At 40.4% G+C, this 16,635-nt stretch overlaps 1 protein-coding gene across 4 annotated transcripts in view; it reads right to left on the reverse strand.

Moving 5' to 3' along the window:
- kdm6bb (lysine (K)-specific demethylase 6B, b) overlaps window positions 1–16,635 on the reverse strand; it is a 23,252-nt gene continuing 6,617 nt past the window's right edge. For 3 of the 4 annotated variants that reach the window (XM_044221156.1, XM_044221158.1, XM_044221157.1), the window contains 18 exons: window positions 16,180–16,236; window positions 15,647–15,866; window positions 15,295–15,540; window positions 15,064–15,219; window positions 14,690–14,974; window positions 11,829–14,383; window positions 11,569–11,695; window positions 10,710–10,815; window positions 9,580–9,785; window positions 7,883–8,061; window positions 7,728–7,796; window positions 7,489–7,637; window positions 7,263–7,377; window positions 6,974–7,161; window positions 6,678–6,819; window positions 6,468–6,594; window positions 6,191–6,361; window positions 1,765–4,858 (listed from right to left, as the gene is read on the reverse strand). In XM_044221156.1, the coding sequence (XP_044077091.1) occupies window positions 4,835–4,858; window positions 6,191–6,361; window positions 6,468–6,594; window positions 6,678–6,819; window positions 6,974–7,161; window positions 7,263–7,377; window positions 7,489–7,637; window positions 7,728–7,796; window positions 7,883–8,061; window positions 9,580–9,785; window positions 10,710–10,815; window positions 11,569–11,695; window positions 11,829–14,383; window positions 14,690–14,974; window positions 15,064–15,219; window positions 15,295–15,540; window positions 15,647–15,866; window positions 16,180–16,236 (5,122 nt within the window). In that variant the 3' untranslated portion in view covers window positions 1,765–4,834. Of the gene's footprint in view, window positions 330–1,627; window positions 1,734–1,764; window positions 4,859–6,190; window positions 6,362–6,467; window positions 6,595–6,677; window positions 6,820–6,973; window positions 7,162–7,262; window positions 7,378–7,488; window positions 7,638–7,727; window positions 7,797–7,882; window positions 8,062–9,579; window positions 9,786–10,709; window positions 10,816–11,568; window positions 11,696–11,828; window positions 14,384–14,689; window positions 14,975–15,063; window positions 15,220–15,294; window positions 15,541–15,646; window positions 15,867–16,179; window positions 16,237–16,635 lie in introns of those variants that run through there. The other variant, XR_006380597.1, reaches the window with a different exon arrangement.

Below are 16,635 nucleotides of genomic sequence, written 5' to 3' on the forward strand. Positions count from 1 at the left end.
TGGGCATCTTTGTTTATTTACATTTTCACAGGAGTAGATTCACATTCTCCCAGGAGAGAATCAGGACATTTTAACAGTTGGTACCAGGAAAAATGATCATGGAGTGCATGGCATTAGTGCTCTGGGTAAAAAAATGTGGGAGCAATGGGTGGTTTTGCCATTAGCAATGCCACAGTGTACTGGTTATATGTGCATGTCAATGTCCGAGGGGGCTGGTAGAGGAAGAGCGGTCTTCCTGTCTTTGGAACCAGGATATCCGCTGCTGTGTCCACGCTTTATGATGAGATGTCGCAACATCTGCAGTTTTGTCACTCTCATGTCCTCTAACCCTGGAGGTTGAGATAGAAATATATGGCAAAAATAGCAACCAGAAAGACAAATCTCTGACTGCATGTGGTGCCCTGTTTGCTGTTTTAACAATGGCTTGACATTTGTCTATATCTGGTATGTTATTTTAGTTTATAACCTGGTTTGTATATAAGCTGTAGGTTCAGTATGACCATTTACGTATGTGTCCCACCTTGTTGAATCATCTAGGCCACACTAGTCAGAGATTTCATGGTTTGATGTCATTCAGATGACTTATTATTTCTTTTGGATTACTATCCTTCCTAACTAAATGGAGCAGCTGCAGCCTGCAGCTTTGCCAAGGTGGTGTCAGGAAAATGTTGGAGGGAAATATAAACAACATCAACTCTGAAGGTAGCCTTTAGCAAATGGGTCCAGTAGAGCCACCCAGTGGCCATCAGCTGCAGACTGTGACTAAAAGGCAGCTGCAACAAGTAAATGTTTGAACTATGCAACCACAGAGCAAGGAGCTTATGAATTGTCAGCTCATTCTGATACACAGAGCATGTGCACAATGCGGGCTCACTGTCACCCACCGACACACTTTCAAACATGAGAAGGATACTGTTTTGAGGTAAATTCTAACATTCTGACAATGACATGCTGATGCTAAGCCAGTATATTTACCATGATCACCGTTTTAGTTTAGCTTGTTAGCATGCTAACATTTGCTAATTAGCACTAAACACAAAGTATAGCTGAGGATGCTGGGAATGTCATTAGTTTTACATGTATGTATTCATAAACCAAAGTATTGGACAAATGAAAAATTTTAACCTGATGATGACGCTACATGAAAAGTCAGAGGATGAGCAAAGTCATCAGGATTCGTTCTCTGGCCACCATGAATATCTGTGCCACATTTCATGGCAATTCATCCTATAGTTGTTGAGATGTTTCAGTCTGGACCAAAGTGGCGGACAGACCGACTCTACCATCCCTAAGGCCATGCCGCTAGCATGGCTAAACACCTTTCAAGGGACAATAAACAATAAACCCAGAAGTCTGCATATGTCTGCCTCTCTGCAAGACAGTTCTGCTACTCAAATAATGGTTCAGTATTTACATGTTTACAATTAGTTAATCAAAACGGTATCAAAACGAATTTCACACAGAAGCCAGTTTTATGCCTATCAAGTAGTTATGAAGTTGGGACAGAATATCTCAGAATACATACTGTATCTTGCCCTGTATGAGAAACAATATGCAGAATTGTATTTGAATCATGAAGGAAAGGTTTTCCAATGAAACAGTGAAAGAAAAAAAAAATGTTGCTCACATTCCATCTTTACAGTTGATGGCAAACCCCCTCTACTTCCTCAAGTGCCGATAAGAGATAGGACTGAATCAATCTGACTCTCCACACCAGAAGGCAGCTGGTGAGACTACAGAAAGGAAATCAAAGGTAAAGACTGATTGTTGAATAATTTATCAAAACATTTTATTTTCTTGAACAACAATACAATATGTCACAGAAAAATCACAGAGGGATTTAAGACAGGTCTGGCTCAGGTTTTCTTCTATGTGAGTTCTTTTTGAAACAATAGTGCAGCATAAATCAAACAAGTCAAGAGGAAAAAGAGCATTATTACATCCTTCAAATAATACTAATAATGAGGATACGAGACACGAGAAAACGAAACCTCGACGTCATTAAAAGTCACATCCCTAAAAGTCTCTGCAAAAGTGTTAGGAATTACAACTACTGCTAATGCTCATCATAAAACCACTAATGCCTCACAAGATTATGAATTTAATACAATGGGAAAAAAGTTTTAAAAGATCTTGTATTTATCTGTTAGATACAGTACAAAGACATCATTCCATTCTTGTTACCAGTAATCATATTGAAATGGTTCTAAGCACCAACCGGTTGGTTTGAGTTTTATCACTGACTCATGTTCATACATCATTATATGCTGTTTAATGAGGGGGCATAGAGGCAAGGAGGGGTCTAGCACCATGGAAATTAAACCGCCCCCTGATTGCACTTCCCCTATCCACACATAATGACCATACTACATTTAAAATACCTTGTAGCCCCTTATCAAGTGAAGTACCCTTTGATATGCAATAAATATATAAGAAAACAACCATGTACAGTATAAATAATGTCACAATTTACAATTTTCCATTTTCTCTGCAATCCAAAAAACAGAAACTGACAACAAAAAGAGGTATAAAAGTGGGAAGAAATTCCCATTGCAGTAATTTTAACTAGAGTGAAACAGGATATTTTTTAGGGTGTATTATAATACAGCAACAACAAAAACAAGGTGACTGAGGTGGACAAATTTGACCATATACAAATTAGATTTTTGATTGAGAACAAAACTACATAAGTTATCTAAACCTGAAAACAGATACATTATGTACATTTAATGGTGTGCACAGACTGATGAGGGCCGGGGTAAGATCTGAAAGTTGTCATTAGTGAGGATTTTATTAGAATGATTATAGAGCAGTAATGCTGAACATCCATTTAAATGGTAAAAAATAGGTCTAACATATGCAACCAAATCATTGCATGTGAATAAAGTCCAGTGTAGTAAGTTATTATCAGATTTTAAGTAGAAATCAAAGCTTTTGAAGCAGAGCTAGACCGATAACAGCCAGGCCGATATTAGCTTATTGCAGGTATCATGTGTACATTGGCCAATAAGTAAGAAGAAGTTGCAGTACAGAAATGCCAAACAAGGTTTGAGGTCATTTAGAATGCAGTGTCTCCATTACATAGTTTGTCCACCAGAGAGCGCTGACAAGTAGATTTTTACACTGTAAAATGTATGTATGTATCTCGGTCACAATTATTCTTTAAAAAAAAATAATGTAAATGATCCATATCAAGATTGCTTTTGTTATTCATTTTTTGAAAAAAAAAAAAAAAAAAAGAAAAATGGTTGGTTTATTGGTATCGGATTTCTTTAAACTCTCAAATAACAATATCAGTATCTGCCTCAGAAATCCAGTCCTCTACTTTGAAGCTGTATACAGTTTGTCATCCTTGCATTATGACAACATTTAAAGCCAAAGGTTGGACTATGTAGCCTCAACAAAATGAGACCATTTATTTTGAAGGACTGTCTAAATGCTTTTGTTTTTTGTTTTTAAATGAAGACTGGGCCTTTCTTGTCATGTCTCAATTCATGTGCTCTTCAACATGTTAAACTGGAAACACAGTATATTAAACCCCCTGGCAGTGCATGGAGCTGAACCTCATCAGGACGGATGTTTGGGGCAAAATAAAAACACAGCGGTGCCTTTCGGTCTGGTCATCTGTTTGCCCTCATTGGCTTTTGCATTATAAAGATTATGATTGTGTGTCTCTTTGGGCATATTACTTTTTTCAGACTGTAACGGGAACTTCATTGAAACAAACATCAATGGTAACTTCCCCTTCTCTGTACCCCGTCTATGCACACCACCGTGTATCTCATAAATTCATTCACAATTTACAATTAAGTCTTTTCTCTGCCATCGAGAAACACAAACATAACAACAAAAGAGGTATAAAACTGGGATTTTCCCATTCCAAAAATAAAAACAAAACTATTTACTATCTGTTTTCTGGGTGTATCAAAGAAACCACACCAACAACTATTTAGCTAGACTTGTGAAAAAAAACAAGCAAAACAAAAAAAACTAATTTTCCATCTATATACTTGATTTCTAACTAAGGATGAAGCCATATTAGTCCTCTAGTAAACCCGTATTTTAGAGAAACTGATAAAAGTTTTTGATTAGTTTTTTTAATACTTACATAAAACCTTATTTGTATGTGTTTAATCCTCTAATTACCTCTCCTCTAAATACAGTTCGCAAGGCCAATGTGGTGTACTTCTAGGCTGGTAAAACTTTTTAAGTATCTAATGAGAATAAATAAGATTGGAATAGCACCTCAAAAAGTATACAGACAGGAATTACAAATGTCAGAGTTCACCTGAATACCAAACAAAAACAGTACCAAATACGATGCCAAATGTGACAATCAGCTACTTCTCCTGTGAAGCCATTCCCCTGCTGGTACAACAGAATCACAGCAAATTCATGGACATATAGAATAACTAGATTGGTGTAAAAAAGTTCTACTGAATTTGCATAAAAGTACCTGAATTAATACACAGAACCGGCTACTTGACGCTTTTGAATCACAGCAGTGTCCGTTGAACATATAACCTGATTTTCAGTGCTAGCAGTGCTCACATTTATTTATTTTTTTTGTACACATCTGAAATGCTTTTCATGAGAAGTACCAGTCTAGTCATTCTATTTCAAAACACACGTCCAATCAGCAGCTGGTATGGGGAAGACAGTGAGCTATAGTTGGATTGGTTGAGTATCCATACCTTATTGTGTGATGTAAACAATACTGAGTAAACGTGATTAGCTGATTCAGAGTGTTTTTCAGGAATAGATTGCCTTGAAGACAACATTTGTGCTGCCATTAGAGTTTTGGTTATGGCTGAAAGACACCAGGGAGGAGTCCTCACTTTGACAAGGGTGATGGAGCCTGAAGAGGAAGAAAAAGAGAGACAGAGCTCAGCTGGCCACTCGAAAAAGCTATGTGTGTGTGTGTGTGTGTGTGTATGCACATGAAGTTATGATTTGGAAACAATTAGGAACCAATTACTAATTAGAAGGCATTTACAAAATATCTAATCAAAAAAAGCATATTATAACGTATCATTATTATTTGTATTTTCCAGTTTTTTGTGAAATATTTTTTGTCCGGATGTTTGTATTTTTTTTATTTTGTGGTGAATTGTTGTTAATTTTGTTAAACAATCCTTGTGAAGCGGTATGAAGTTTCTACTTGAAATTTGCTGTGGTATTTCACCACAGCAGACATTTAGTTTGTATTACTGCTTTATGAAAGTTATGATTGTCTGACAATGCTGCTGTGACCAGAGAAAAATCTCTCTCTGTAGTGCATCGGAGATTTTATTGTCTGCTGCCAAAAAAGAAAGCAAACAAAGGTGAACATGTGTATTGTTAAAGGATGCAGTGGAGTTTCTTCAATTAAAATAGTTGCTGCTAGGTTAAAATTTTTAAAGTCCGTCTTAAAACAGCACTCATGTCTATACTGTATATACACTGAAACAGTTTTTGGTCGCTGGCCGAAAAGTGATGGGGGACAAATCTATAGTCATGGTTTTGTGTGAAAATGCTTTCTAAAGTTCAGCTGATGTTTCTTAGTACAGAATTCCTTCTTTGTGTTACTCTACCACAGCTCAGCATAAAAAAACACTGTCAGTAACTTCTTCTCAACCAGTACAGACAGGAGGAATGAGTACAACGACCAAAAACTGTTTCAGTGTGTTTTAAGATAGAATTAAAAAATGTTAACCTATTCTTAAACATTAGTTTATTTAAAAGGTACCAACAAAGGGGAAAAAAAGCAATAACTATGTACTCTGGGACAACAAATAAACACAAAAACAGGTATTCACTGTTATTCATCATCTATTGCAAACGAGTTTCAAGACTCTTAAAGCTGATTTTCATATTATACTGACATGAACTGAACCAATGGGTGACTGGAGGAGAGATGAGTGATGTCAAGAGTAATGTAAAGTAAGCACAAATTCTAGATAACAGACTACAATATGCAAAATCACTGTTCTTTAACTCATCTGAGTTATGATTTCATGTTTTTGGCACATCTGATATGTGATTTGTAATACTCTTTTCATTTTTCTCACAGCCCTGCACCTTTGCACTGTAGAAGACTTGACAATGTTATATGGCTGAAGCAATATGGAGCCCTGTTTGTACCTGGTCTAGCCTGAGAACTTTTCTCTGACATTACTGTTAGTGTACAAGATTAGAAAGTGAGACTGACCAGCATGAAGCTGTCGTAGGTTTTCATCAGCTCCTCTATCCGATACTGTTCCAGCACCACTACTCCTGCCAGCGTTGTGCTCTTAGCTCGGGCACAGTCCTCACAGTGCACCACGTAGCACTTCTTACTGCTGTTCTCACTGGTCACAAACAGCAGGTCGAACACCTCCACCTGCACAGACACACTTTTGGTACTGCGGTTCATATCATGCATGTCATACACAAATGCGCAATTTACTGTATGGACAGACAGCGAGGCCAGCGGACGAGGGACTCACGTCGCACTCATTGCAGTAGTAGGCTGGCTCGTCCTTCACACGACTCTGGTAACAGATCTTCTTCCCTGCAGCAACCAGCTGGTCTCTCAGAATCTGGATGTGCTTGATGGACTGCATCAGGCAGTGTCTGAAGGAGACAGAGGAGCGGACAGATGTAAACAAACACACTCACTCACTCACCCACACGGATACGCACAAAGAGACTCTTACTTGATCATCTTGAAGGTATCCTGGTCGCTGATCTTGATGGTGCGAGCCACATTCCAGGAAACGTGGATCATGGGAACGATTGACTTAACCTTCTTCACCTCGTTCCACTCAAAGCGCTCCAGGGCGAGTTGATATTGGTACGCTGGGAGGGCAAAAAAACACAGTGGCGAGGCTGAAAGTAGGCAGCACATTAAACAGCATATTACATTGGTAATTTGAGACAAAGAACAACACCTGACTAGCAAATTTTAAGCTGCTATTTTTCTCTTCTTTTTTTGGTCCTCGTTGTAACTTACAGTTGAGTGGTCCCACATTCCAGGCGATGTTGTTGCACCAGCCCACCGCCTGGACCCAGTGTACAGTCCCTGCATTAATCCACACCAGGTCTCCCGGCCTCTGAATGAAGCGATATACAGGAATGTTGGAGCTGTAGAGGTCTTCCAGGACTGGCCACCAGGACCCTGTAAGGTAATCTACTCCATGCCTGCAGGAAACAATTTGCAACAATGCAATTTTTTTTTGCATGCACAGATACTGTATCTTATTGCTACATCTGTTGTTAAATCTAACAGCCTCGTCACTCACTTCTCACAGAATTTGTTAATTGCCTCCCAGTAGTGCTCGTGGACAGCAAACCACTCACAGTCACCAGGTCCGATATTGATGTTGACGGAGCAGAAATTGTTGTTCTCTTGATGACCTGATGAGAAATGCAAGTGTATTAATTAATTAATTGAAACATTAAAAACAGACCCACTTCTAAAGTCAGAGGATTACTAATGCCTAACTGTGTTGTCAGACGCACACTGACCTGGCGTGCGACTGCCTGGCACCTTCATGTAGAGCTGGACAGTGTTCATGCCCAGGATGGTGTGACCGACATGACTGAGCATGTTGTTGCTGGATTCCACACGCATGAAAGCTGGCAGCTTGAGCAGCTCCTGCAGCTGAGGCTTCCACCTTGTGAAAAAATATGACTGGTAATGTGAAACGACAAGGACCCTCAGTGAGCTCAGTTTGAGTGGGCAGAATTTAGTAACATAATCTCACCTTTTAGGATCAGAGAGATCAATATTGGTGCCAAATTTAATGATCTTTCCAGCTGTTTTCTGCTCTGAGCTGGGGAAAAATACAAAGTCTGATTTCAGTATTGTTAAGACAGTAAAACAATGAATTATACAAACAGGTCACAGTTTTGTGCTAACCTGGGTGTGCTGGTGGCATTAACAGGTTGGGCTTTGCTGAAGACAGGAGCAGAATTGGCTTTAATGGCAGTCGAGGTAGGACTGCCTTTACTGTTGGCTAGTGTCAGACCAGCTTTTGTGGCGGCTGATGAGTCTGAGGCCTGCTCTCCTTCCTCTTCATTCTCACTCTCCTTCTCCTCCTATAACACATCTACATGAGCTTAGCTGACAGGTTGGCCAACAGCTAAAAATGGATACATCATTACATAGTTCATAGTTCTTTGGAGGTTAGTCCTGAACAAAGATTATGTGAAATAGATCATTATTTACCTACCACATGTGTGGATTTTGTTAGTCCATTCACTTGTAACAGCTGACAATGAATAAAAAGATATATACATCTTGAAGAGTTACTTTAGTCGATGCTAGTGTGCTTCCTTTGCTTTTTTATGGAAAATGCTCTAAATTAGCAGGATTATGAGAGGAATGTTTAATACCACTGGACCACTGTGGTGCAAGGGGCTGAACTAATTGTGGGAAAATATATGTGTTGATTATAATTTTAGCATAAAAAACAGTTTATTGAAACCTCCTGAAAGCTCAAAAGGCATTGTACACCAGAGATAATACAAAGAAAGCCTTTTTTTTCAGCAAGTGTTATTTATCTAAGTAAACCAACAGTTAGTGTATATTATATTTATTCTCTGTGCTCTTTCTGACGCACAATGGGCATTATGCAAAAACATTTTTGTATTCTTATCCTAAACCTCTCTTACTCTTTTCTGTGAGTGTTTCAAGTTGGATTCACCAAACTCTCTTAACTGGACAAACTTGTCATAAATCTCTTGTTTCAGTGATTCCTAAAATGGTCATATAGGGTCATATATCTGATCGGCTCCGTTTTGTGGGCTTCATTCATAAAAATGTAACCAAAGAATCAAAAGAAGACTTTCACAGAAATAATGACAGAAATAAAGAAAAAATATTTGACATGATGTTAGATGCTAAAAAAACGATATGAGAGGTGGTCACGGGGGATGTGACAGTCACAAGATATTAGACGAGAGAATATTCTAGCCTAGTAGGTGATGTTACATTGACGGGTGCAACAGAGGATGATGAAGAGCCAGAGGCAGCTGTCAGAGTGAGAAGATTTTTCAAATAACTGTGCCGAAATATGCAAATTAAAATCATAAAATCTATTAAAAAAAACTCAGTAAAATGGCAAGCCATGATGGTGATATGGTGATTAGAATATTAATTTTGCATTTACTTTGTCTTAGTTATACATTTTATTTTAGTTAATTTCGGTATCATATTTAAACTCATTCATTCAGATGAAGGTGTTACAATTTCAGGTCAAATTTGTTTTTTATGCCCTGTGGAGAAAGGCAGACTGTACATGACTCGTACGACAGGTCTGGACCACTCATGAATTTCATTCATATCTAGGAGAAATTTTAAGTACGAGAAAATTGGTGATTGGTAAACACCACAAATGATCTTAAATCGCTCGTACATGCCACTTCTGTTTGTTCTCGAGGCCCAATGTCTGTAGAGCAAGCAGACATTTCATTTGATTCCATTTGCATGAGAGTTGCAATACAGGTTGTTGTAAGTCAATTAATAATGCCTTTAATTATATCCACTGAACATTAAACATCAAACTATTTGTGTGCACGTGTGTACATGTGTTTGCCATGAAGGAAAATGTCTACCTGCAGGCTCTCCTGGAAGCTGGAGGCCTGGTACTGGGCGTATTTGGCAATGGTGGTGTGTGAGCGGCTGCTTTCACAGGGCCACGCCTGTGCTGAACCACTGGGATCCCAGTTCTCATCAGCGGGCTGCTGGACCTGAGTCCTCACTTCCACCGCGTGCTCCGCATTGGCCTCCACCAGTGACTTGGTGGAGAACAGACCAAGGTCTCACATAGGGAGGAGAGAGCAGGGAGCAGAGATCATTATCAGATAAATATGAATTTCCAAACTCTTTGTATTTTTTAAATTATTTTTAATTTTAGATTTCTCAAGGCGTTGGGATTTTTAAATACTCAAAAATGGTTATTATCTCAGTTATGTTGCATTAATATATTTATTTTCTCACCCTAAGCTTAAAATATTTCATACAACAAAGTATGACATATGCACACAAAAGGTGCAGGGATAGAAATTTGTTTATCTATACTGGATGACTGTAAAATACACACACTGAAATATGCAAACACATTCAAAGCAACAGTCCATGATCATAGTACAGTATAGTCATGGCTGATCATATATGATCTGCATTCAAATATTGACACAACTGTGATGTGCAGGTGTGTGTGAGAATGTAGTGCTGCATTCTCCCTAGTGGCAGATTATACACAGCACTTACAACCAGCAGTCTTTGCATTGTTTGTCAGATCTTCAGCCCAACCCTGTATTTGCAGATTGCTCTCATAATGATAGTGACAGATGCAGCACCCGTACAGGGTGGTTAAAGGGCTGGCCCAGAGAGCCCAAAGATTGCCTTCACATATTTTCATTACAGAAATACTCAAAATATCAAATGTCTAAAATGCCATGTGTAAAATTTCTACTACATCTAAAATAAACCCCACAGTTTTATGATAATCTACACTTGTATATGAATAATCAATGCCTCCTTCCCTTTTCCTTTCTCTTTCCCTGCTCCTTGCATGACAAATGTCACAAAACAATAAACAAAAGGCCCTAATGAATGACAATGTGTTACTAATAACCAGAAACCCATTGAGGGTGAATGGAGTCTGATAAATTCTGTTGGGCTAAATAGAGTAAATTGAGTGGGGTACATTAGCTGAGGAGAGTGTGATGTATAAACTTACTAAGGCGGAGGGACCCAGCAAGGCCTCTGATGACAGTAACAGCGTTTTTGGGATCAGTACAGAACTGAAGCAGAACTGGAGAAAAGGCGTCCCTCTTGCTCTCCAACTGCAAAGGAAACGCAGTGTTATTATGAACATTTGAACATAAGAAAGGAATAAATTTTGAATTTTGAAAACAAATAAAAAATACTGACAGTATGTTGGAAACCTGTAGATGTCCTGAAACAAGGTATGATAAGGCAGCTCTCTCTGCTGCTATCGAGAAACGATCCAAGAAATAATTCAAGTGATTTCAAGTAATTCAAAGAGTTATGGTGGTGAAGTCTTTTATTCATATAAGAACAACACTAAGAGTTTGCAGCCATGGTAGGGGCTCTGTGAGGCTGTTCTCACATCTGCATGCTATGCTGATGTTATATTTATATGTTTTATAATGTTGACCATGTTCACCGTCTTAGTTTAGCGTGTCAGCATGCTAACATTTGCTAATTAGCACTAAACACAAAGTACAGCTGAGGCTGATGGAAATGTCTTATGTTTTGTGAGTATTTAGTCATAAACCAAAGTATTAGAATAATTCAAATTTTGGCTGTAGATGAAAAGTTAAGGGATCACTATAGACCTTACAATTCATCCTGATGGCAACATGGATCTCTGTACCAAATATTGTGCCAATCCATCAAACCGTTCTTGAGACATTTCAGTGTGGAGTAAAGTGGTGGACCGACTGCCATCCCTAGAACCATTTTAGCATGGCTAAAAACTAGTTTTTAGGATTCAGAACTTGATTATTACTGACAGGTACTTGATTACTTTTTAGGTTGGATCCTTTTGACTATGCTAATCTATGTGCACTCACATAGATGCTTGGTGTAGGAGGGTTAAGCCTTTCTCGAGGAATGGGGGTCTCAATGGCAATGTTAGGTTTAACAGAGAAGGCGGGAAGCAGGTACGACTCCTTGAATTGCCCCTTCACCCTTGTCCCCCTGGAAAAAGAAGACAATAAAAGACAAAATACATCATCAGGAACAACTTAGATGTGAAACCACTCACAATTCCTTCAAAATTCCATGTTTAATGAGACACCCAGACCAGGAGTATCTTTGTCAGAGTACTCACTTGCAAGCTTTGATCACTTCAGTGGCCGTGTTTTTGATGCCGATCTTGGAAAGTGGGATTCTTTGCTCCTCCACCTCTGAAATGTTGAATGTATGTCTTCCAGCACTCTCCACTTTAATCAAGAGGATCTTTAGCTCCTTAGACAAACCCATGGACAGCGCTTTCAGTTTCAATGGGTCAACTGGAGCTAATGAGCAGGGAGGTTTACTTGCTGGTGTGGACACACACAATTTGGATGTATTGATTGTTAAAGTTGACGCTGAGCTTGAGGTCTTGGTATTTGTGTTTCCGTCTGCTGAGGATATCTTATGTTCTAACACACCAATGTCTTCCTTTTTCTCTGTTATTATCTTTACCTCAGCATTCCCAGTGTCCACTTTTTCTCTCTGGATGTCTTTGCCATGTGGGGTTCGATTTTCCTGAGGACTCTGGCCTTTAGTAATATCTTTGAGAGGTCTGGCTGGCTTTCTGGAGATGACGAGCACTGAGGATGAAACATCCCTTTTTTCCAAATCTCTTATTTCTTTTGCTTTGTTTTTAGGACAGATGACACTGCTTTCTTCTGTCTTTATCTTAATCTTGATTTCTCCTTCTCTTCCACCATCCTTAGCCTTTTGTTTCCTTTTTCTGTTTGTGCCTATGCGTTCTTTCTCTTTGCCGTTTCCTCTCTCTTCCTTGGTAGAGACAGTAATGAGGCTGGTGAAAGAGGCTGTATGTGTTGTGGTCAGTCTTAGCTTTGCACTCAGTGACCCGTCCAAAAGAGATGACTCTGTTCTCTCAGTGAGGATCTCCATGGCCTTACCTTCTTGTTTCTCTTTAATGTCATTCTCAATTTCTTCCTGCTTCTCCTGCACCAGGGTGTCCAGACTGTGGGATTTCAGAAGTGTGTCTGAGGTAGTGTGAGTAGGTGATTGATTACCGGGTTTGGAGGATGCTGTGGGATCTGATTTGGGGGAGAAATCCTGATCCTCATGACAGTGGATTTCTGGCCCCAGTGCAAGAGAAGAGGAGTACTTCACTCCTCTAGTGGTGCCAGGAGGAGGCCCCCCAAATGGACCGCCTCGACATGTCACCCTCTGGCCTCCGAGAAAGGTGGCCAGGCTCTTGAAGACATCATCCAAACCTGTTTTATGGTGGCGAAGCTCACGAAGAAGAGAGCCAGAAGTTTCCCCGCTGCTGTCCACCTCTTCTTCTTTTTCTTCCTCAGCAACCTGTTCAGTTGTACAAGGTAGATCAGAGAGTTCAGACATGCCATTGTGGGAATAATCAGCCAGTGTACCTTCAAAAGGCTCCTTATTCATATCATCAATGCTCTCACTGTCGACAGGAGGAGGAGAAAAGCACTGGGTGGGGCTGGGCTGGAGGACAGGTCTACTTATCACTCCCTTTTCTAGCTCCTCCTCATCTTCTCCCAGAGCTGATACAGGAGAGCCCTGCCAGCTGAGAACAGGAGGAGTATTCGCAAGGTTGTCTCCCATTTCCCTCAAACTTCCCATCACAGCCACAGGCTGTAGGTCTGGGGCGTTGAGAACCCCTCCCTGCCCACCTTCTTTGCCATGGATGGGTTGCTCTAAGCTAATAGAACATGCTGTACTGAGAGGTGCTAATGCTTTAAATAAAAGGGAGGGGAGTGTATCATCAGTCTTTGCTTTTGGTCCGGTTCTGGTCTGGCTGGGGCTGGTGCTCCTGGGAAGAAACTGTATTAGTTGATCCTTGACAGGGAGCTTAGTTGGACTCCTGTTCTTCTTGGGCATTTTGTGATTTTTAGATTTTGAGGATGGCTGTGGTGAAGTGCAGCTGGGATGAGGAGTATTTGTGGATGGCCTGTGTGTCTTCTCTGCTCGTTCACTCCTCACCCTGTGCTTGTGTTTGGGTGGTGACGGGCCTTGATTCTCTGGATACAGAGTTGTAGTCTCCTTTTTACTTATTTTGGCCTCTCCTGAAGATTTGGAAGTAGAGATGGAAGTAAACATTTCCTTTTCTGTGACTTGAGTTTTCAAACCTAACTTTCTTTCCTTCTTTGCTGCTTTATCCCTCTTCTTTTTTTTCTCGGCCAACCTTTTTTCCTCTTTTTTCTTCCGCCTTTTTGTTTCTTCACACTTTCTCTCCTTTTTCACCAACTTATCAGGTTTTTTGTGTTCCTCCAGCTCCTTCTCAGGCTTATTTCCTCTTGATCTGCTGTGGGGGGACTGTTGTGAGCAGAGGGTCTGCGAGGCCTTTCTGTATTTGACGTCTGAAAACTTGGATTTTGGACCAGCGTGAGATGTAAGAGACGTAGTAGATGTCAGGCTAGGTCTTGGGGCGTGATTAGGGCTTCCCTGGAGTTTCTGCTGTCCGCTGAGGCCAGGACTACACTGATGAATGATTGATGGATCTTTTCTGCCACTGGGCACCGTGTATGAAGATGGACTGCATGGAGCACGTGGACTGCTGGCAGTAGAACTTCCATCTTTAGGACTGCAGAGGAGGGATGAATAGGGAGGAGAGTCTACACCAGAAGACTTGGAGAGGGCTGGATCCCTTGAATTGCCTCTTTGATGAGTGCGCTGAGGTTCCTGCAGAGTTAGCATTATATCTGTTTAGACTTTTGTCTAAGGATATGACACTCAATTACATTGAACCATATGCATTCATATGTACTGTTATACTGACATTAATAATAATAATAATGATAATAATAACTTAGGCCTGGTGAAATGGCACAAAAACAGCTTTTGAAAAGGAAGAGATGGAGAGAGGAAGATAAATATTTATTTGGACACACTCTACCTTTAGTAAGAGCATAAACAGTGTATTAGAAAACTTGGTTGAATCCTGAAAACACAGACAGATTTTGTGCTATTTAAATTTTTATTTCTCACTGTGCTTTGTTTGTGGTGATGGCTCCGTGAGTCCTTTTCCTCAAGAGGGTGTAGTGGTGGGTTGTGCTGTAGGGCTCTGGGGTGGCCTGTGTGCCGTTGATAGTGGTAATTATGGTTTTGGTGGCTGTAAGGCACACGGGTGTGGTCTGCTGGTGAAGACGAAATTTTCCGGTCGGCCTTCCCTCTGCTTCCGTGATGTGGTGGTCTGCTGCCACAACTCTGGTTTAGAGCTGCTAGGTTACTGTTACTGAACCCATGTCCTCCAGCTCGCAGTTTAGAGGTTTCCTGCAAATTTCAAAACCAATAATAGAAATCAACAATGATCAATATGTTTGTTCAGATTTTAGTAATCATGTACTGATTATACAAGTTACCTGTTGCTGTGTTGTTGAGGTCCTGTGGTCAGAGAGGTGGTAAGGACCCCCCCTGTCTTTAAGAGGCTTCCAATCTTCTTGGTTGCAGCGGTGGTGGCGAGGTGGTGATGGGGCACGGACAAGTAAAGGTAAATGCCTTGATCCTGGATGAGATGGCTAAACAGAGAAGCACATCCTGTCATACTAGAATACTAGAATCAAAGTTTATTGTGCTAAACCAACAAACTTTACCTGGTCAGGGCCAGAGTCCCTTCTCCTCTTGGCTGGAAACTCTTCTCTAGGGGATAAAGGGTGCTGTGGAGGTGGACTGTGCTGGTGTAGTAGGTCTCGGCGCTGGTGGGGGGCTGGCCGTTTCCAGGGTCCTGGTTTGTAGTTTATCATTCTGTCTGGAAAGCTCCTGTGGCAGTCTGAGGGGGCCCATCTCTCTGGTGGGGACTGGAGTTCTCTGTTGTTGCGATGCAGGCGAGGACCCAAATGCTAACAGTCAAACATAATCAAAAAGTCAAATGATGACATACTTATTGTTTTTGGAACTATATGAATTCCTTTGAAAGTAATATTGTCCCAGATCTGCAGGTCTCACCACAGAGTTGCTAACATTGTTGTCCCAGTTTCCGTAGCGCTCTCCTTGTCCTGTAAGATAACCATTGTTTGTGCCAGCACGGTTGTGGAATGAGCGTGTGGAGTTGTGATGCCAGTTCTGGGCATCAAACTGTCGCTCTTTACCATCCCAGAGGCGTAGAGGCTGTCTGTGCCCCTTCGAGATACCCTTGTCCTGGACATGGTTGACTGTTCTCTCCCCCCTACGCAAAAGACCAACTGAACTAAGCAACAAGTATCATGATGTAGATACTGATTCAAAACAATGATGCAACAGATGACACAAATGGTACTTTATACACCAAGTGAATATTCATATCCATGGTGGCATCAGTGTTGTACTGTTCTGCTGCACGTGGCAAGTACAAGGTTGGCTCTGCAACTCATTTAAAAAGCCATATTTCATTCATCCAAGCGGTTTCAGTAACAGATGCATTGCAATGCAAAGATTACCTGTGCTATAAGCAACATGTATACAATGCAGTGTAAGAATGATGTTTATACTGTTCTACTCACCTATTATAAAGACGACTTGATGGTGGATGATGTGACTGATTGCGCCCTTCTTGGCATCTGTAGTAACGACAAAACATTAAGCTCATGTGAGAATATAGCAAATCTGGGAGCTCCAAACCTTGTTGCTAGTGGCTAGAAGTCACGTTGAAGCCATCAGTTTCTCTTTCCACGTGTTTGTTTAGTATATACGCTTTTTGTTTGAAGGTCTTAATCAAGGCTTCCTCGTTGATGATTGCTAATTTTGCAACACTCAAAAGTGAGATTTTATTTGAGGGGCATCTGTTTTTAGCAGCTTTTAGCGACTTCTGTAAATATCTTATGAGGAAAAAAACATACATTTTGTGTCGCAATAAATGTCTTTAACCTCACTGAATATGGAGTTCATTTTGCAAAGCTTGTTAACAAAGCTGTCATTGTGACCCTATTGAACTTTTTAAACAGACAACTGGATAGCCC

Source organism: Siniperca chuatsi, linkage group LG14, assembly GCF_020085105.1.
Source record: "Siniperca chuatsi isolate FFG_IHB_CAS linkage group LG14, ASM2008510v1, whole genome shotgun sequence".
Classification (NCBI taxonomy): Eukaryota; Metazoa; Chordata; class Actinopteri; order Centrarchiformes; family Sinipercidae; genus Siniperca; species Siniperca chuatsi.